Source organism: Echiichthys vipera (genome assembly GCF_963691815.1).
Source record: "Echiichthys vipera genome assembly, chromosome: 10".
NCBI lineage: Eukaryota > Metazoa > Chordata > Actinopteri > Perciformes > Trachinidae > Echiichthys > Echiichthys vipera.
This window is the reverse complement of record NC_139835.1, coordinates 14,727,701-14,749,608: the sequence shown is the minus strand read 5'-3', so window position 1 is coordinate 14,749,608 and position 21,908 is coordinate 14,727,701. Positions and strand designations below refer to the sequence as shown.

At 38.6% G+C, this 21,908-nt stretch overlaps 1 protein-coding gene across 1 annotated transcript in view; it reads right to left on the bottom strand.

Annotated features, from left to right (window-relative positions):
• map2 (microtubule-associated protein 2) overlaps positions 1–21,908 on the bottom strand; it is a 93,552-nt gene that overhangs the window by 42,871 nt on the left and 28,773 nt on the right. The window contains exons 3-4 of the mRNA XM_083921022.1: positions 9,784–9,920; positions 301–568 (exon numbers count right to left, since the gene is read on the bottom strand). Coding sequence (XP_083777148.1) covers positions 301–511 — 211 coding nt within the window. The 5' untranslated portion in view covers positions 512–568; positions 9,784–9,920. The remainder of the gene's footprint in view (positions 1–300; positions 569–9,783; positions 9,921–21,908) is intronic.

The following is a 21,908-nucleotide window of genomic DNA, read 5'->3' as shown; positions in this document are numbered from 1 at the left end:
ACTTACAAGTAAAGCCCCCCAAAACTGATTTTGTCAGTCAAACTTACAAAATACCCAAGGAAAAAAATCAAACTTATAAGTGGGACCTCATCCGTTTTACTTTTCCTTCCTGGGCAAAATGGGCTTCCATAGCATCTCTATACCATTTACATTTTCCCTAACACAAAGTTGTTCTTCAGTGATTTCAATGCTGTATGCTTGCATCATCTCATTTGTGCAATCCATAACGGCAAGTAGATGCCAGGTGAGCTTCACATGACATGAAAAAAGGAATATCTTAAACTTCTAAACATGCCTTACCTGCGGTTATAGCGGGGGCACCAGTTAGCTCCCCATTGAAGCCATTCTCCCGGGCAGAGTAGGCGCCCGTAGCCATGTGGGCCCCACCAGGTTGGCAGCTCCTGTAGGTAGAGGAAGAGTAGCCATTGGCTCCATGGGTGCCAGTGGGCTCCTGTCCCCCTGATGGGTCCCAATGGGGGGCACTGTCTTCTGGCTGTCGACCGTCTGCCATGCTGGTGCTAACTAGCAGCAGCAGAGGGTGGGCAAGCGGCAGAGTCTGTCCTTCTGGCTGAGAGACATAAAGGGATGGAGGAGGGAGGAGAGGGGACCAGGCATGGTCAAAACTCAGCATGTCAGTGTTATTAACTGCACTGTTAGCAATGTTTCATAAAGAGGAATGAACCGTGTGCAGACATTCACATTCACAAATCTCTTTTTGTCAGTCATAATCCCTGATGCAGCTTCAGTGAGCTTCACTGTCAACAATTCTGATAGGGCGTATGAGTTTGTGTGTAGGCGGTTGTGTGAAATACTGTCCTTGGGTGTTACCGGGCAAGTGACAGCCACTGGATTAAACCCTATTGATTTGTGTGCGTGTGTGTGTGTGTGTGTGTGTGTAATGACTCATATAGCCAGTGGCCCACTGAAAATGAACCTAGCAGACCTTGGTTTTGTGTGACTCACACGAGGTTGCAGTGATGTTAGGTGGGCTCCAACCAATCTGGCAAGATCCAGTTCACCGTAAGACAAATAGTTTGAATCCTTTTGCCTTGGCGGCATAACTTCATCTGATAATCCAACAGCAAACACTCCAAAAATAAAAAATGTCACACTTCAGACACTTGAAATAGAGAAAGGGCATTGTGATGTATACAACAGGTGGTGAAAACCAGAACCTTAAATGTCTGTGAAATCTCATACTGAGAGCAGATTGATCAGAAAAGCAGGGACAATAGATCAAACAGAAGAAAAAGGGGGAAAATATTATGAGGCAGGAACAGGCATTATGATTCAATGATCTATTGAAAGATATTGGGCATTAGGTGGGAGAAACAGATGGATGGGTTCGATGCAGCATAAGAGCATTACACAAGGTCGTGTATGTAAAGTCCTTTGCTCAAGATCTGCTCCTCTTCTGTGGATTATTGAGTTAGCTGGATAAGTATGTTGACCATTATGATTTTATGTACTGTATGTTGTTCCACTTTCTTTCTAGACATTGCCATTGATACCAGTACATAAAGCTTATTTTAGGCAGCATTGGCCTTGGCGTTAAAGGACCAAAATACAGTTGAAAGAAAGGGCTGAGAGAGAAAAAGGCAAATATGAGCCCACAAGCAGACCACAAAAAAGGAAATGCTTTAAAAAGAAATTCATGATGCTTGCAGGAGGGCCGGGGCCAGTGTTACTTCAAGCATTTGCTGAGCAGCCTGTGTAGTTGTGCATAAGGGGATGTGTGAGGGAGCAATTTGTCATTTAGCTCTGCAGTCCACAGAGACTCAGAGACTGAAGGGAAGTCTGCTGGAGAAAACAGGAGTCAATAACTGCAGCCTAAAAGCAAGGTACTGCTACAGTGAGCACTAGTCACTGCATTCACAATGCATTCAATCCTACTTCTCACTGTCTGCATACTGAGAAAAGAATAATGTGGAATAGAATGTACTTAAATAGAAAAGAAAAGAACAACAACCAAAGAAAATACATCCACATATTTGTGTTTATGAGGAAAATAAGCAAAACGTGTAAGACGATAGTGAAAGGATGATCTTTAGTATATTTATTGTCAGAATAACCAATTAATTACCAAAAAAAAGTCAAGCTGAGGCATATGGGAAAAACCAATCATTATACATTTCTGAACTTCTGCAACCTGTTCTCATGGCTTACTCATCACATACCGATGCTTTGTAAGGACCCCAAGGCATCACTTTTTGACGCACTGGGTAGTGACGCTTCCCGGTTTTAACAGTTTTAACGGTTAACGTTGTGAATTCAAATTAAAACGACTTGGTTATGTTACGCAAAAAATCTACTTGGTCAGATTTAAGACAATTTTTTAGTTAAAATAAGGACATTTGTTGTTTGCATTGGTCCTGTTTGCATGTTATGTGTATTTCGGCCTCTGTGTCTGTAATATGTATAATAACAAGAGTGAAAATATTTTAATTCCCCTTGGGGATTAATAACACTGATGTATTAAGATACAGCATGGGAGGCGGAGTCCTGTTCCTTCTTATGCTGGCTGCTCACTAACGCATGAAGCCAAAAAAGTTCAACTTGAGCGTCCAAAAATACTTAGATGAGCGGCAATACTTCCACACTGTTAGGCCAGTAGAACAGCCAAGTCTGCTACTTCCTGTTTAATAAACTTGAATGGGGATTCAATTATTTAATGGTGTGAAACGTGGATTTTCCAAATGTTATCCACAAATTTACCATTTCTCTGGGATGGGAAAAAGTCAATTCCATGTTAAGGCTTTGTTTTGTATTCAACAATACTCTTTCATATAATTACTAGTGGAAAATGGCAACAAGTTTAAAATCCATAAAGAACATGTCCAGTGATGTCAATGAAGTGCATGTCTGACATGTCTGTGGAGTTACGTCACCCAAAAAAGGTAGAGAAACACTGGAATAAAATACCACAAGGATAAAGCACAGAGAAGATGAATTGCATTAAACAAAATAGAATAGGAGAATATGTGATGGCTGTAAGCCCCTTGCAGCCCAAATGGATCAGAGTCAGGAGTCAATGGAGCTTTGCATGACTCAGCTCTGAAGGGAAAATCAGTGTGAATGAAGCCTCTACAGAGATTCAACACTGCACTGTCTCCTCATAAAATGCTTGATCTGTCTCCGTCCAAAATCCACAGCGGTATATTTTGCATCGCCCCTTAACTGTCACTGTCCCTTCTGTTGCTGTGTCCCCTTTCAAGCCTCAACTGAAAAGCACTCTCTATATTAACAGAGTCATAAAATACAGAGATGAGACTGCTACGTTAATGCAATGTCTGATTCCTTTCTGTCTGATGATGAAGGTCACTTTGAGCTCTGTGGCTGATTTTAGGACCCAATAAGGCCCAATTGGGTGGGGGGGTGTTCTTGCTTCCTGGGGGCCTGTTTTGCTGCTGTGTCCAGGAATGTTTAGCATGGTGTATATGTTTGTGGTGAATGAAACAGCACCACCTGCCGTGTTAAAGCCTGAACGAAGACAATTAGGGCCATTATCAAGCCTTATGAAAACTCAGCATGCTGGGATTAGAGATTAGAGGCATTAGGAAATACTATAATGTGAAACCAACTTTCTCACCAGCCTGAAACCCACAGTAGGGCTGCAATGCAGTACAGTGTTTCATCCCTACTAATAAACATCTCATGCATTTTCTCTATATTCCAAAACAAGATACTGTACAATATCAAAAATTGAGTATGATGAGCTGAGAGAGGGATGGAAAGAACCGAGTGAGGAGAGAAGTGTAGAGGGTTCATAACATAGACAAGAGGAAACTAAAAAATAACAGTCTTGTCAAGATCATTTCAGAGAGGAAATAATTGAGATGTGCAAGATCAGAAAATTGTAGATCGCAGGATAGCAGACAAAATATACATTGTCAAGATAATTTACGGTCGTCAAGACATTGTGTCCAGCGAGGAGCAAGACTGTATGAGATGGCGATATGATAGAGTTAGATGTCGAGCCTCTCAGTGGACAGCAGATCTGTAGCACTTGGCAAAAAGCCTGTGGCACTTAGCCAGAGGGCTGTGTGATGCTGATATGCTCTCTCTCCCGCTCTCTGTTCTGTGGAAGAATGGAGTTGAAAAGTGAACAGCTTCTGGACACTACCACTACTGGACAATTTGGATAGTGACTTTAACTCATTAAGGTATTAGAGTAGTTTAATCAGAATTTCAATTTAAGCTATAAATCAACATGTCCAGCTTGAAAACAATCCAAAAGCTCCAACCATTGATTTCCATGTTTTTTTTTTAAAGTATGCAGCAGGTCATGGTGCTACAACATAAGTACCATTTAAGTAACAAAACACTGTATTCAGAAACTGTCTCCTAAACAAGCCGTCAGGACTTCTGTACAGTTCTGATATTAAACTATATCATGAATAGGTAGAAAGTGGTGCTACAGTGCCATTTCAATCATTCCCTGGCTGAATGACAGTCCAGAGATGCTAAGAGTGCAGATGTGGAAGACCTGGAAACACCAATCAGGGTAGACTGAGCTTTTTTTCAGGTAGGGGTCTTAAAGAGACAGGCTCTAAAATGGAGCGTTTCAGACAGTGGGTGAATACAGGTATATTCAGACAGCATGAGAAAAAGAAGTAGTTTTTGAACATTAAAGAATGTAAACATGTTCTAGTATGAACTCAAAATACAAACATTAACATGGATATGAGTAGGCTATATGTCCCCTTTAAATACAGAATCAGAAGTGACAAGTTGAATTTTCCAACACGGTCACTTTGAGGTGATGGAAATAATCCAGTAAATGTGCTACATTTGTTTCCCCTCATGAAAGGCTCTACTGCAGTATTACTGGAAAAAGTAAAAGCATACATATACTTCAGGGGGCAATTTACTTCACTTTGACCTCAGAATAAACCACTCAGGATACCTTTTTCCCCCCAGCTGCTAAAAACTGTGGCTCAAGAGGTTATTTAGAGATGGAGAAAAGAATAGACCACAGAAGTATGAAATAAAGGATTCTGCTTTCTTGGATTTATGACTTGAGGTTTTTTAGATTTTTAATCTTGAGAAAAAATCAATCATTTATTTCCTCAAGAAAGGGAAAAGTGTCTATCACTTTTTCCAACCATATTTTGATTTCCCAGTACAGTACAGTCCATTGAAATTAACTGATGTTCAAGGACACACTTTTATAGGTAGAGTCAAAAGAGACCACATAAACTCCACATAGCGATTCACATGGCCTCAAAATAGCAGGTGTGCTGTCTGGCTGAAACATAAAAACAGTCCATTAAGAGACGGACTGAAAAATTTTAAATTTTGATTTGGTACTTAAAAGCACTAGAAGAGCTTGGTGAAGTACAACTGCATGTTTTTTCAAAGGTGAAAAGTACAAGTAAAAATACCTCTTTACTCTCAAAGCCAGAATAAAAGTTATAAACCTGAAATAACAACCAATACTGCCAGAAACAAATGTATTTGTATACAAATGTATGTGACCCCTCCCACCTCTGGAAGAATACAAGGATTTCTTAATCCCATGTGAATCCGCCATTTATATTAAAGACGTCCTGAGGTAAACTATTTTACCTCACATCCCCATGTCAAACTCATCCCGTCCGAATAGGGCTTTACACACATTTGAGTGCTGACATGTTTGTGCAAAACAGATGGTTGTTGCAGTTTCCTCAAATTTACTGTTGTATAATAGTAAATCATTTAAATTGCAATACTGTTTTAAAAAGTCATTATATGTTTTTATATTTATTTTAATAATGTTACACAGCAATATGGTCTTTTAACATAGTCCTCAAAGTAGGTTTGTCTGTTTTTTTGTGGCTTTCAATGCAGGGCTGGGGGCATGCAGAATAGCGCTGGACTCGAACCCCCGATGCAGCAGTAAGAATACATCTTTTGGCGTGCCGGTGCCACACACCCTGCACTCTCATGCCCTTTTATGGGGATTGGCGGGGCATTTACCTATGCAAATTAGGGTAATCTAGCACACGCTCTCAAATTACGAGGAAGTGCAAGTTATAAACATCATGAATCCGACATAGACTTTTCTTAAGAACAAATTTAAGAAAAAAACGTTATGATATATTGATGAATGAGGCCCACTGTTTCTATTATACTCAGACTGAAAGAGCCGTATGTGTTATGTTAACGTGGAACACTTAATAAACACAGTGTTCTCTGTTAATTGTGTTGTAGTCTTGTATTGTTTGGGAGTTTTTACAGATATAGGGAATTATCTTCAAAAAAGAGCTAGCAGATATCAGCGGATTGAATGCTAATTACAGGCTGTTCCTACAGAACGTCTCCTCACAACAAAAATAGCAATTAGCAAAATCTAATGATGACATCACACAGCAAATCCAAAGTTTTCTGAAGATGAATTTGCCAGCTATGAATATATTCTGGTTTATTTTCATTTGTTTCAAGCCAATCTTTACCCTGTCAGTTCAAGCATGTATCACAATGCGTGTCCAGCTTAACGAGATGAAGCAGGATTGATAAACTGTCTGTGAACACATCAGCCGTACAATTTCTGCCCTGACGAGGTAATCACTGAGCTAATTAAGGAGTCCATTTGTCATTTCTATGGCTCTTATCGGCTTCTTGTTCTCTTCTTTTGTCTGACTTCTTTGCATCCTTTCCTCCCACCTGCTATTTCTTCTTCCCTCTTCACCTTCATCCACCTCCTCCCTTCCTCCACCTCCTCCCTTCCTTGTTCCTCCTCCTACTCACTCCTACACCTCCACCTCCTCCTCCTCCAACTCTCATCAGGCTCCATCCTCCGCTTCACTCTGCTCTCTCACTCCTCATCTCCCTCCTACGATCTGAGCACTTTCACATGCAACCATCTCACTGTGTGTGTGCGTGCGTGTGTGCGTGCATGCGTGCGTGCGTGCGTGCGTGCGTGCGTGCATGTGTGTGCGTGTGTGAGTCACACAGATGCTGCATTGCAGGGCTCTCCTCTCGGGGCTGCCTCACTGCAGGAGCTAGAGAACAGGAGAGGAGCTTAGGGATGCAAGATGTAGTTCCTCTAAGTTGGTGTGCTTGTGTGTGTGTGTGTGTGTGTGTGTGTGTGTGTGTGTGTGTGTGTGTGTGTGTGTCTGTGTGTGTGTGTGGGTGTGCGTGTACGTGTGTGTTTGTTTGTGTATATACTATGCATATGAGTATGTGGCTTGTATGTGTGTAAGGCTGCATCATTCTTGATGTGTATGAGGCATGCATATATTTTGTAAGCAATGACATACTTACGTGTGTTTGAAGGGATAATTTTACTTTTGGGAAATATTGTGGAGCAGGAGAAACTGGACTATTTTGTAAATAACTGAGCCAACGTAGTTCAGGGTAAGCTAATTTTATCCACAACAGCAGGATAAAGTGTCTTCCTAAAAAAATGATGATTGTATTACCTAATAGGGTTAGATTGAACCATTAAAATAATCCTGTCAGTGTCTATGTTTCACTCAACAATACATCTTTACCTGTTTCTTCATCTACAACCTCCTGCATGTTTTAAGATGCTGTTAAAAAAAAGCCCTTCCTAAGCCCTTATAACATACTTTTAATGCAGCTTCAAAGACTTTTCATGTAAAAAGTATGCATGTTTTTGATTTTATGGCATGAAAGTAAAACAATGTCAAACAGCATAAAATTAGGCATCTTTGCAGCTTTAATGCGGGAATTATGTTATTAGTGTTGGATGTGTCTTTAAAAACCTATAACCCATGGACTGATAAAAAAAGGACAGGGTACAACAGTTCTTCATCTTTAAAAAGCCTATATTTATGTTTTTCTGAAAAGAGAAATATGATAGTTGTGTGAATAATGAGTGAAGTCTTTTAAAAAGTGGAAATATTTTTTATGTTGTCTTGCAAAGTCAAGGTGGTTGGTTAGATGTACAAAGTCAGTGACTCCAGAGACTTTTGTCTGCATCCCGTCTCATACCCACAGTTTCATTTCACCATGACCCTGATCTTTTCCTACCCTTAGGCCAAGTAGTTACAACCATTTGTGATTTCTGAGCGGTCAGGCAGGAATACCCACACACATTCACACCTGGAAGCTGCCTAGTCCAATCACAGTCTGACCTGCTGACTCCAATGGAGCAAGGGTACCTTAGTGTTGGTAACTAAAGAGGCGCTTTTATACTTTTATACTACAGACATACTGACCAGTACGATTTCTCAACAGCAGCAGTGTTAAAGAATGACAGAATTAAAAAAACGGACAACCAATTATTAATTCATCAATTATTTGTAATGATTATCAGCCACTTCAGATTGGAGCATCCCTCTTCAACAATACTGATTTGATCTTTTAGACAATGTTTTACTGTAATTATTCAATGGTTCTTTGTTTCCTTATTCCTACACAATATTTTTCTCATTCCCCATTCTTGCTGCTACACCTGTGTCCATTACAAACTTGCGTCTAGGTTCTAAGTAAAGTAAATATCTTTTATCGACTTACATGTTTCTTAAACGTAGCCTACTTGTTTTTAATGTACTAACTTGCAGCCTGTTCTTGTTTAAATGTACTTGTTTTAAATGTATTGTCTTTTATTGTTTTATGTAAAGTTTCTTTGAGTACCTTGAAAAGTGATATACACATTATTATTAAATATGGTCTTATTTCAATGTGAAATTGTTGTATCCCATTTGTTCTCACCTAGCAAATATATGTATATTATTTCCCTGGGATTTACACAAAAATGGTTCAGAAAATGAAAAGGCTTCTTCAGCTCTACCCTCATCAGTTGCCCTACTTGTAAGGCTTTCTAGAAACTTGCTTTTTTATTACATGTTCTGCCCCTAATGTTCCGTTTCTGTTCAGTCTATTCAGTCTTTTCCATCATGTTTCTGTCCAGTGTTGTTATTAGATACATCATAATTTTACATGAAAATAATTGGGAGGGAACCAGCAACTGACCCTCACATATACACGTGGACACAGACGATGGCCGGCATGCATAAAAACACTCTTATCCACCATCCATCATCAACAACCTCACTACCTGGAACTCTGTCTTTGATCAAGAGCAGAAAACAAAAGAGAAGCCATGAAAGCGTGACTGCCTTTCAGCAGGCCATGGTGCTGATCGTCTCACTAAAGCAGCTCTTCTCTTCCCACTCAGTACCCACTTCCCACTCACAGCTCCTAGCAGCCTGCACTCACATGTACATCCACCCACACAGTCATTTTATCTGTGGAGGTAGCAGGCATTCTTTCTGTCTCTCTCTTTCTCTTGTTGCTCTTTTTTTTTCTTTCTTACAGGTATTCACCACATCTCAGATGTTTAGGATAAATTAATTATTAATTAATTAATTGTTGTCATGAAGAACAGGCTTACAATAATGCTGCATGAGGGTTTGACTGTTTTTTCATTCGCTCACAGATTTACAAGCCGCCACAGCAATCCCGGTGCACGATAATGCTTTATTTGTCATTATCATATTGCCAGAAATGATTTTGGTTGTATTCATATCCTTCCTAGGATCTTTATATTGTTCGGTTAAATTTGTGTACCAGAGTTTTGCTGCATATAGGTTGTATAAGTAGATGTACACCTGGAGGATAAAACTAAGTAAAAAGAGTCAGTTTAAATGCTTAAGATTCATCTCTCTATTGGCTGACATGAGATCAAGCGAATGTTACTGTATGTGTATATATATATATATATATATATATATATATATATATATATATATATATATATCATAGCTGGAGCAGAACTTAACTAATAAGTAGCCAACATATTTTGGAGCACATATGGCAAGAATCTTTGGTTACCTGGTTAGGTGGTCTGGGACTGTATGATGTGTCACGCTGGATGCAACAAAACTATCCTCTCTCCAAATCTCACGAGTTTGACGTCACGATTGTCAGAGAGATAACACAATCCCAGGGGGACAGCCTCCTAGTCACACCTGGATATTGGGGAAAAAAAGAGATTATTATTTTTCAATATTTTCTTATTAAGTTATGTTTCCACATATCCACATTAGACTGAACATTACCAATTACTTTATTCTCTATCAACACAGTTGAACAACAATAAAACACATTTTTTTGTAACAAGCAAAAATTCACAATAAGTGAGCACTACATATGCTGTTGACCACCCGACCGTGCTATAGAAATGCTGGTTGTAGCTAAAAAAGTAGGCAATTTTAGAATAGCTGAAAGCCGGAGAGAAACAGGAAAGAAAGAATATTTGTTCATTATTCTTTGACACTGTCTGTGAGCCACTCAACACAGAAGAGGCAGAAAAAAACTGTGTAATTCAACAGCACCAAAAAATCCAGCCTCCAAAATTAACTTTAAGATAAATTAAAACCTCTCAAGTACAAAACCTTAACATCACGACCGTAATAAAGGTAGGTTTTAGTGTGTTATTAGTTTACTGCCAGCTGGGTGTGCCTAATAAACCGACATCTGAGAACAAATGGCAGTAAAAAAAACAATAATCTGCTGGAGAGATAATTTGCAATTTTGTTTTGTTGCAACCATTTGTTGTTTGTGTACTGAACCCAGATGGATTCGTGGTGATGTGATTAAGGATGGACACACACATTACCAAAAGAACATAATAGAACAACACAACCAAAAATGTATCTTACATCATAACAAGATAAAATACCATAGAGCTGACTCAACATCTCAATGACACAGTATAAACGTGACTTAATTTCCGTCATGTTTACTCTGTATTTTCTCTGTTTGTTTTTAATCACAGTCCCCAATAACCTACTTCCGCATTATTTCAAAGAAAAACACATTTAAATGTTTAACAGTGAGTATTATATGACTACTTAGCTCAGATGGGGGTTATTATTAGGAGCAACCCCCAGGCACAAAATGAAGAAATACCTGGAGGTAAGTAAAAGTTATTCTGTTTTACTACTAATGTTTAAAACTTGCTGAGGGACCAGTGCTGCACACCTCTATTCCGCATTCATATTTTCCCTCTAGCAGCACTGATGGCTGCAAGTAGAACAGAACATTATACTTAACTTGAAATAACCTTAGTGTAAGAGATGAAAGTGTTGCTTGCTTGCCAATATGTAAAATAATAAGACGGTAAATATCAAGTGAGTGCTTTTAAGCAGATTAGTTTCGGGCATCCTGACATTTTAATTTTTGTATAGAATTGGTTGAGAAACTCTCAGACCGATAGACACTTGTCCAATGTTTACTTTTCCTGAGGTGTCCAGAAATATATATTTTTTTAAATCTACCTTCTTTTGAAGATGTAATAAAATTTTTGTATGGCAATTTTCAAGAGACCAAGAATAAGTTAATTGATGTGAGTTATTGTCTTTATATGCATATTCAGACTCGTAATGCTATTAGCACTGTATCTTGTCCAAAGCAATCAGCTAATGCAGACAGTTGGTTTGGCTATTGCCAGACCAAGTACAATCGTATATTGCACGTTGGTGCAGCAGGCTGCTGTCATTTTCTTCAGCACAAGATGCGGGCGTAGTTCAAATGGCTGCATCCTTCAACCAATCAGACCAACAATCTGGATGACGTACTCTAACTGGTAGATTAAACTTTTACCAAAACCAGTCAGCAGTAAAGCAAATACATCCTTTCTTTGTAGGAATTGCTCCAGGGCAAGTTTCTGCTCAATTTTCAAAATAAAACTTGTCACTGAAATCATTTACAACTGCAGCGACAGCTCCATCAACAGGAAGCAGTTGCTGCACTTCGGCAGCTGCCATGTTGAAAAATGTAAATTGTAAACACAAAGCTGCTTGCAACACTCATCTGTCATCATCGTGTTTAACCAGCTAGTAGCACACCCGGTGAAAAAAGGCATCTTGGTGTTTGGATCCAAAAAACAGGGATAGGAAACCGGAAGAATAGACCTGTTCATTTACAGACCCAGGTGCAGGGCGAATTTAGATGGGGATGGGGGATACCCAGTCTAGCAGACAGTGAGTGTAGAGCCTTTATTGTAATGGCAGAACGAGAACTTTTCTGAGAAAAAAACATGATAGTGATCAGCATTTGAAGTCAATAAAATTACCTTTAGCAAAGCTGCACATTCAAACATGTAGTTTTTTGTTTTGCATAAAAAAAATACACTTTTTGACAACTTAACTGAAGGAATAATGTAACATTTCTGGAAAAATGCTTTTTTGCTTTCATTAGATGAGAAGATCAATACTACTCTCATATCTGTCCGGTAAGCATGAGGCTAGAGCCAAATGCTGATCAGCTGAATTTAGCATAGAGACTGGAAACAGCTATTTTGGCTCTATTTGGAGTAAAAGAAATCTGCCAACAAACACCTTTTGAAGCCCAATATTTCTACAACTTTTCTCACTCTTTGAACTTATTCTGAAGACCAGCGTTATTTCAACTTTCTCTGTCCATCACTACTAGTTTAGCTACAAACCTGTGTACTTCCAATTCCTACCAAAAGAAGTGTGGTCAGTACATCAACCGTAACTTTTCAATTTATATCCAATTCATCTTTATTAGCAGAGGGTTGCAGTTGAGGGTTGCTTCTTTTTCAAAGGATCAAAAGCAGAGTGAGTCAGCAGCACCACAAGCCTTTTCTTACTATATATAAAAAGCGGGTTATTTCCCACTGAATAAAAGGGAATGTGGGAGTTCTGGAGGAGAGAAGCAACAAAAAGCTGCTTATCCACCTGAGTTGCTGATATACTTGAATAAAAAAGTGCAGCAGCAGGTGCGATTTTACCGTAATTTCCGGACTATAAAGCGCACCTGACTATAAGCCTCACCAGCTAAATTTAGGGTAAAATACAGATTGCTCCATATAAAAGCCGCACCCGACTATAAACCGCAGGCGTTTTGATGTGTAATTACCGTAGCATATAGGGGTTCCTGCTACCACGGAGGGGATTGTCGGGACAGAGATGACTGTTTGGGAACGCAAAGCGTCCCATTTATTAACAATAAATCTTTCAATCATTCAATCAAACTTTCACATCTTTGACATGGCGAACAGCATTCGTGCAGAGTACAAATAATACAACGGTGCAAAGTAATACAAAGTGCTCGCCTGTAACACGGCAGTAAAAGTGCAGTCCCGCGGCCGTTTACGTTATCAAAATAACCAGCCATTCATTGATGTCAAGGGTACGTGCAGCAGCTCTATTTCCTTCTTTGACAGCCAGATCGATTGCCTTTAACTTAAAAGCAGCATCATATGCACTTCTCCGTTTGTTTTCCATGTTGAGGGTGTTTGCATGAACACTTTCTTCGCGCAAACTGTCGCTGAAGCTCTCCTACTCTTTGTTTTGCTCTCGTTACCTGGCACCAGATGTCTGCCTCGGTCTCGCGCATCCTCGGTAGTGCGCGCCCCTGGTTACCGTAAGCCGTAGAAAAGCCGCACCGTTGTATAAGCCTCAGGGACCAGAATGAGGGAAAAAAGTAGCGGCTTATAGTCCGGAAATTACGGTAATTAATTTCATTATTCAGTCTATTTAGAGTCGGAGATGTGGGAGGCAATTCCAAAGTCTGGAATCAGGCTAGGGCACAGATTTGCAAAATATAAATAACTTCAAATATACTTCAAATATCAAATAATTGTTCACAATTAATCAGTGTTTTTTTAATCTTTTTAAAATCACTTCAATGTTCTTTAGTTGGCTTACTATGTCATGTTTTGTTTTTTGTTTTCTTTTGTTTGTTTTTTTTGGGGGGGGGTACAAATGTAACAAAATATAACTTTGAAAATAACAAAGGGCACTCATCAGTCTCCTCACTCGTAACTCAGTCAATTCAATTGTTGTACTTTAGAGAAAACAGAAAGACCAGAGTGACTTTATTTAAATCAACGCCAGCCTGTGGCTAAGAGGGCCAAAGCCTCAGAGCTTAGAAACCAACGATGTTTACAGGAGCAGATGACACATTTTGTCTTCTTTGCCTCGGCTCGACAACAGCTGTGGGTCACAAGTGAGTCATACATCAGACAAGGACCTTGGACAGGCCTGAATGTTCTCTGTGTTAATATGCAGTTTGGTTCCCACACAGCACTTTACACCAGGGGACAACACACCTTGGGCAAAAGGCACTTCTCTGCACTTTATTATGATACTTTATGGTAGTCTATGGTGCATTCACAACCTTTTGAAAATCACTTTTAGGTCATTTTGAGAAGAAATAGTTTAATGGTAAAATTCAGAACATTATTTTTCTAGGACTATAAACACATACTACTTCAACAGTGAAGACGGTATAGCAAACCGTTGTTGAAAAGTCTGCATAAATAGTCTGTGTTAAAGCTCATTGCGAGATGTACCACACTGCCCTACATGATCAACACATGTAACGGCAATTATGTATGGTCAAGAGTTTCCAATTAAAAAGCAAATTAGGTGCCTTGAAGTGAGATGACTCATAATTAATAGAAAGAGGGGAAGAAAAGAGAAAAGACTTGAGAGGCTAGCTACAAATTTTCAGACAGAAAGCAAACAGAAATCTGATGGAGCTCTGGAGCCATGGCCAGTGTCTGGCAGCTAAGCTCACCAATTTGTCCACACTGTCATTACAGCCTTTGGAACGCATGATGGGTCTAAATTATACAGTGTATTTAGGTTTACAACATAGACTGTATCTGGGTATTTAGGTTTACAACATAGACTGTATCCATTCTGTTTCTTCTTTTATGTTACAGCATGCATAGCTAGTAAACTTGAAAATTGGAAATGAGAGTCATGGTATACAAGGGACACCTTCTTGTACAGTCTAACTTGTGAAGCAATACCCTGATTTATTTATCACTCCACAAAACAGTATTTTGTTGCAGTTAAACTCAAAAATAGATTAAGTATATGTATATTATGTCAAAATTATTATGAAATCTTGATAATAAAATGTATTTAAAACCATGCTCAGGGAACACAAGGTACTATTCTATCAGTACCGCCAGCAGCTGTATTAAACGAACAAAGCAGAAAAGCCTTTGACAGAAAATGCTACAATGTGAAAATGATCAGGATCAAATAGACCTCTTCTTGTAAAATGCTAAAATCACAGTTCAAAGCACTTCATGGGGAGGTTTTAGGAGCTATAAGTTCAAGAACTAAGTTGAGTTTATATCTGCCACTGTTTATTTCTGACCTTTCCATTTTTTCAGTCACATTACTAACTGACGGTTTACTTGTCTAAACCAAATCAAAATGTTTAAAAATTGGTAAAGACTGCCCATTTATGTCAAATAATCCCCATTCATGTCAAATATGTCTGCAACAATATGTGTTGCATAGCCTTAATAGTTTTCATTTCATTAGATTTTATACTGTTTTATGCCACTAGAAGGTGTGTTGTAAACACTAGATATTTTGTTGTTTACAGAAGTCTGCACCTCCATCTGCAAGTTTTTTCAACATCTGACCACACCCCAGTCTGTGATGTCACCGCAGATGTGACGTCAAGAACACACACACACTAGAGAGAAAGAGTAGGTGCGTGAAGGTCCTTTCTGCTCATTTCTTATGCGACCCTGTACCTCTAACACACATACACAGATCACTCAAACACACACACGCACGCTTGCATGATGAAAGTGCTTTGTTCCGTCTCCTGGGACTGCACATCCAGCAGCCACCTGTCAGCCCATATTTAATGCAGTCTGCAGGGGGTGATGTGAGTGTGTTGTGCTTGTTTGTGTGTTTCAGGCTCTTTCCTGCTTAGAAAATACAAGGAACTTGTGTATTTGCAATGTGACTGGACCAGTGTGAGGAGTTAAAAGATGTGCTTTTTCCTCACGGCCTTACAATGAAAAAAAGGGAACCATAGAGTGCTCTTAAAAATGAAAAGAAACTAATGAAGGAAAGTGAAACAAAAGATCTTCAATCACCTCAGCAAGACGATGAGATTTCCCCACAAGTAATTACAGCATGTGTAACTTCTAGTTCAATAGACAGCAGTCCTCCCGTTTATTTCAAGCTTTTCCTTACCATGTCTGTGTGAACACTTGCAAAAAGCTATACCAATATGTAATTGCTACCTAAAATGAAAAACCGGTGCTATTCAAAAGAAATCTTCCCAGAGTTTAAGGAAAGGGATTATTCTTCTCTGTTAGCCTCTCATATATCAGCCCTCTCCTCATTAACCTGCTCTCCCTCTGATCAGAAATGTATGAATGTGTGTGTCCATGAGTGAGAATGCATATACAATACGCAACTTCGTCAATCATTAAAGAAAGATGGCATCAAGACACCACCAGTTTTAACGTGCATCGTCACAACAAGACACACAAGTGAGACTGTTTACCTTAGTAAGTGTAAGTTTAAATGTGCAAGATATACACATAGTTTGGAGAGAAGAGATCCTTACTTGAATTCTGTGTAACTGGTTTAAAGGCATTGGGTACACTGGGGTTTTAGAATCCCAATTTCAAAACCATTTGCCACCTCATTCACACCAGGTGGCCTTTTTGGCTAAAATGTGTCACGAGATGACAGAATACATTTCTCCAGTACAGTTTATGATTCCTGGCTGAAACCCTGTGTAATTAATGAAATGAATGAAAAAAGTATGTCATTCAATTTAAGCAGAGCTCGAGTTCATTGTAAGAACTGTCAGTATGGACTGCTTTGTCAATTTATGGTAGGAGCATGAGTGGAATATTAAGAATTATAGAGAAAAAGGAAGTGGAGGTGAAAAAATGCCCAGAAAGTATCCCCCCTCTTAAAGTTCTACTGTAGTAACTGCTGTCAATGAAGCATGTAAAGACTAATTATAAGAGAGAACTAAAAATTGCCACTTGCGTTTTCTGTAATTATCTCTAAATGTAAACATTTTCTTGTACAAAAGTATTCAAAATCTAGACATTCGGCGTTCTTCAAGATTCAAGATTCAAGAAGCTTTATTTATCCCGAGGGAAATTATTGAATTATTGAGTTCTTGCTGAGAGTTAGACAAGAAGATTGATACCTCTGTCCGCCTGTTTGCAACAAGGGGACTGTTAGCATAGATTAGCTTTCAGCCTTTATGCTTAGCTATGCTAACCATCTCCTAGCTGTAGTTTCATATTTAAAGATATACAGAAGAATGATTGATGGTCTCATTTAACTCTCTGCAAGACAGTACATTAAGACATTAAAATAATGTCTCCTCAAGTTTAATCAATTCCAATGTAGAGGACACTAAAGTGTGTTCATCTGATTAACCGGGCATTCACACAAAAAGCGATGGAGGCGATGAAAACGTCAAGCTGCCATTCAAAATCAACGTAAATGACGCAATGACATGCAATGTTTCATTGATTGCAACAATCGTCTCCTGCGTGTGTTCCTGGAAGTTGAAAAATTTTAACTTTTCAAGTGACATCACGTGAAGCATTGCCACAACAGCCAATCAGCGTTGAGATTGCGATAAGCGCCATCAAAGTTCTCCGTGATACATCCAGGGGCTCGCCAAAGCCTTCATTGTTGCAGTCCTTGGGTGAAACCACACTGTTCCTATGGATATAATAAAATGGATATAACTCTGAACTGTGGATATTTTCCAATTTTACTAACATGTTCTCATGAACAGGTTCGTATATCTTGCAAAAAGTTATGCACAACAATTCGTAAGATATCTTACAAAATATGACATTCTATTTAATGTGGGGGAAAGTTCAATAATTTTTGTTAGCATGTATGAGTGCCTTGACAACATAGTACATTGAATGGCAATCGGGTAGGTGAGTGAAAAGAACATGAAAGCAGGGACAAAGAGATAAAAAAAAGATGCAAAGAGAAGAGGTGGTCAAGAAGAGAGAAAGAAGGGAAGGAAATGAAAGTCTAGCCTGAGGAGTGGGGGCCATTACATCACTGCTGCAGTGGCAGACAACATGGATATTACTAACTCTCTCTCTCTCTCTACAGTCTACAGTGACTGCCTTTGAACATGTGTCAACGACTGCCTCACTCTCATTTACTTTGTTATTGTGACTATTAATTAAAAAAATACATTTAACATTCAAGCCACAGAGATATAAGTAGCATGAAATGTAAATGGGACTTCATACATAAAAAAATCTATTCATTACTTAAAGAATACTATGAAATATTATTCTGATGTTATCAACTACATACAAGAATGTGAAGTCATTAAACCTACAATACACACTCCAAGTTATATGAATATTAAAATAATGTTAAAGGAGGTTTGAAATGACAAATTAAGAGAACTTGTGTTCATCTTTTAATAATTCAGAACTTGTTGATAGCATTTCTCACCCTCACAATGCTTACATTTTTAATGCAGTCCTATTAAATAATATGACATCCTCTGACACAAAAGAAAATACTGATCAATAACAGATTTCACATTCAGGCTGTTGTTTTGTATGCATATAATAATAGATTTGGTTTGATCAAACACTAAAAGCAATATGAAGGTTTGTTAAGATGTTGGTAAAGGTGTCTCTCTTACGATTTATGTCCACGACCTCGAGTAAATATAATTTGTTTTTCATTCAAAAAATACTATGTATGAAATGTACAAATGATAAACAGTATATCTTCTCTATTTGCAGCAGCTTGTAATTTGTAATGGGTCTAAAAGCTAATATAAGAATTGGACAAATGGCTGAGATGTAAACAAAGTGAAATGTAACCGGGTCAGGACTGCTTGCCTTTCTGGTTCAACGACCAGTGTGATGGAGGGGTGAGGAGGAAAGGAGAAAAGAGAGGCTAAACAAACAAGAGAAGGTCAAACAGACCTGCTAGGAAATGCCACTAACAGTTTCCCTCATAAAGACAGCAGTGAAGAGGGAGACAGAGAGAAAGCTTACATGTTTTTTCACATCAGATCCATTCATTGTGTTTGAATGTGTATGAAAACTGTCCTGCAGAACTATTCTGAATGTGTGTGTGTCAGACTACCATGCTATTTAGCATGACGTATTATTATTTTTTTTTTTAGCAAACGAGGATGATTCAAATACATCTTTAACTAGGAAGCACAGGAAATCTATACAAACACCACATTTTCAAGGTGAGCACCCAAGATTAGTGTCACCAATTCTGTAACCGACCCAATGTCTCCCCTTCTGTTCCTGAGTAATGGCGTTGGATAATAGCCGGAAAAATGTTTTTGCAGAGCATTATGATGTCACAGGGAAGTTGACCTATTGTTTATAAAATGTCATCACTTCATCATTTCATCCCAGTAGACACTTGATAAATATTGTCATAATAAGCGCAGGAATTATGAGTTATGGCCAAAAATGTGTTTTGTGAGGTCACAGTGAATTTTGACCTCCAAAATCTAATCAGTTCATATTTGAGTCTAAGTACACATTTGTGCCCCATTTATCTGAAGAAACTCCCTTTCAGGGTGCTTGAGATATTGCGTTCACAAGAATGGGACGGACGGACGGACAACCTGAAATATAATGCCTCTAGCCACGGCAGTTGCCGGAGCGGAGGCATATAATGTATGCAATTTGCACCTCAACATGTGTGTGTGTGTGTGTGTGTGTGTGTGTGTGTGTGTGTGTGTGTATCTAAAAGGGAGTGAGCGGGAGCGAAAGAGTCCGTGGGGTTGAGGGGCACTTAAGTGTACAAAGGAGCTGAAGGATCCATATCTAATGTAGAGTTATGAATATTTGAAGGACAGTTATGAAAAACTGCCCAGAATACTGTCACCTGTTCAGTTAAGACCATCTAAAAAGTAAATTAAATATGAGGACTGCCTCATTGATGTGCTGTCAGTGATGAGGAAACTGCTTAGAGCAGGGATTCTCAACAGTTCTTAACAGAGGGCTGTTTTTATCTTGACAATATTGCTTTGCAGCAGCCAGGGCTTGTGATTGGAGGTTCATGGGGGGGGAGTCATTTAAGTCAAACATTTGTATGTTATAAAAGAAAAATGTGTTAGGCTTTATATCTCCTCTAACTCCTTTAAAGCTGTCAAGGTATTTTTTTGGTGACCAATGCACGGGCATGGTTTCAATTAGTAATTTCAAATTGTTAAGTGGGAAGAAAGTCTTCGAAACTAACTCACAACAACAATGGCCCTTAAGTCAGCAATGTATTGGTGCTAGCATGTTAGAACACCACTTCTCATAGCGTAGCATTAACAAGTGGACAGCTCTAAGCACTTTTGTTCACACCTGACAGCAAAATGTGTATCCAAATGCGTCTTGAGTAACCACATCAGACCTCACTTCCCAGCTCAATATGTAAATAAACATATGCATCATTTGCGTTTGAATAGGCATTTACAAAAATACATATTTTAATGATATTTAAACGTTTTTGTTATTGGTGTGTGTATCTGTGCAGGATAGCAGAGAGAAAAACATTTTTTGAAAGTCTGTCTGTGTTCAGCTCTCAGTACTGGTGTAGCTACTCTCTGAATCTCTGTGGTTTCTCTCCCGGGTCCCTGTTTGTACTTTCAGATATTTGCTATTTTTCACTGTTTGATTTCAGTTGTATAGGACTCGTGTTTAGTTACTGTTGATGAAAACCCAACAACTCCTGATTTTGCTGCTTCATAATAAAAGCTTTTAAACAAAATATAATGTGGACTTCAATTGTGAAGAATGAATGGGAAATTACATTTACAACAAAGGTCTGTAGTTATATGCTACATATTGATGAATTTGATGAACCTAAATAAGGTTATTGTCTACGGCCGTTCTCAGAGGACCTCTGTGCCACTGACTCAGAGGACTTTTCCAGGCAAGTGTAGAGCACAGAGGTCCAGAGAGCCAGGATAAGGGCAGGCGGGTATAGAGCACTGAAACAAAAACGCCAACATATCAAAGTATGATAAGGACATAAAATACACAAGATTCACTGTCAGTGTTTTCTGTGGCATGAGAAATACTTTCAAAACACTGATTAAAAATACAATAATGTCCAAAATACACAGAGCTGCCGTGGACTAAGCTAGTGACCTACTGTACAGTGGCCCAGCAGACATTTCTGTACACACTGCTGAAAGATATGACTATATGTTGCCCAGACCACCTCCCAATGTGCTCTGAGTGATCTGAGCTCAGTGGGTTTTTAATGCATCCTGGGTGCATTTATACCAAATGATAATGCTAGGTGTGAAAGAGGTCCAACCAAGAGAGCAACTATATTACAATGTTAATATGAAAAAAAATGCTTGATAAAAATGTAAATTAAAAAAACTAAACACGGCCTGATATGTATGATTCATTTTATATAGTGGGTACTCCATCAAGTTCTTATTAAATCAAGTGCAAATGCATCAGCAAATACTAGCATGACCGCACTTACACACCCAGGAAGCAGACCTAAAAATTAAAAATTAAAAATGTGATTTTAATGTGCAAGTTGTCTTAAGATTTTGCCTAGTTGTCTTAAGATTTTGCCTACCTTCATTTTCAGGTTAATGCTTGTATTTTGGGGTTTCTACTAGAACATGTTCACCTGCTTTAATACTCAAAAAACATTATTTTTCTCATACTGCTCTCGGCTGCTGCACTTCTCTGCCTCTGTCTGACACACTCTGTTTTAGCGCCTGTCATTTTTTGACAAAATATTGTAGTAACCAAGTAAAACATAGTCATGGAAAATGTAAACATGCCAGGACTCAGTATTAGACATGGTTCTTTAATGTATTTGCATTGTACTAAAATGCGATCATTTTCAATGGGCATAAATGCGGCTGAAACAGGTTCATCCCAAGTTTTTCAACATTAACGTTTTCATATAACTTAGTAGTCATTATGGCCTTAGTGCACAATAGGCCCCTTTGGCATGGCCTAAGCTGTTGTCCTTAATGGTATTTTTTTCCCTTACATTACTTTTACATGTATACTTTAAGTAGTTTTGAAACCAGTACTTTTAAACTTTTACGTGAGTAAAAAAGCTTGAGTTGATTCTTCAACTTCTACAGTAGTCTTTTTATCCCTAGTATCTATACTTTTACTTGAGCAATCAATTTGAATACTTTTGACA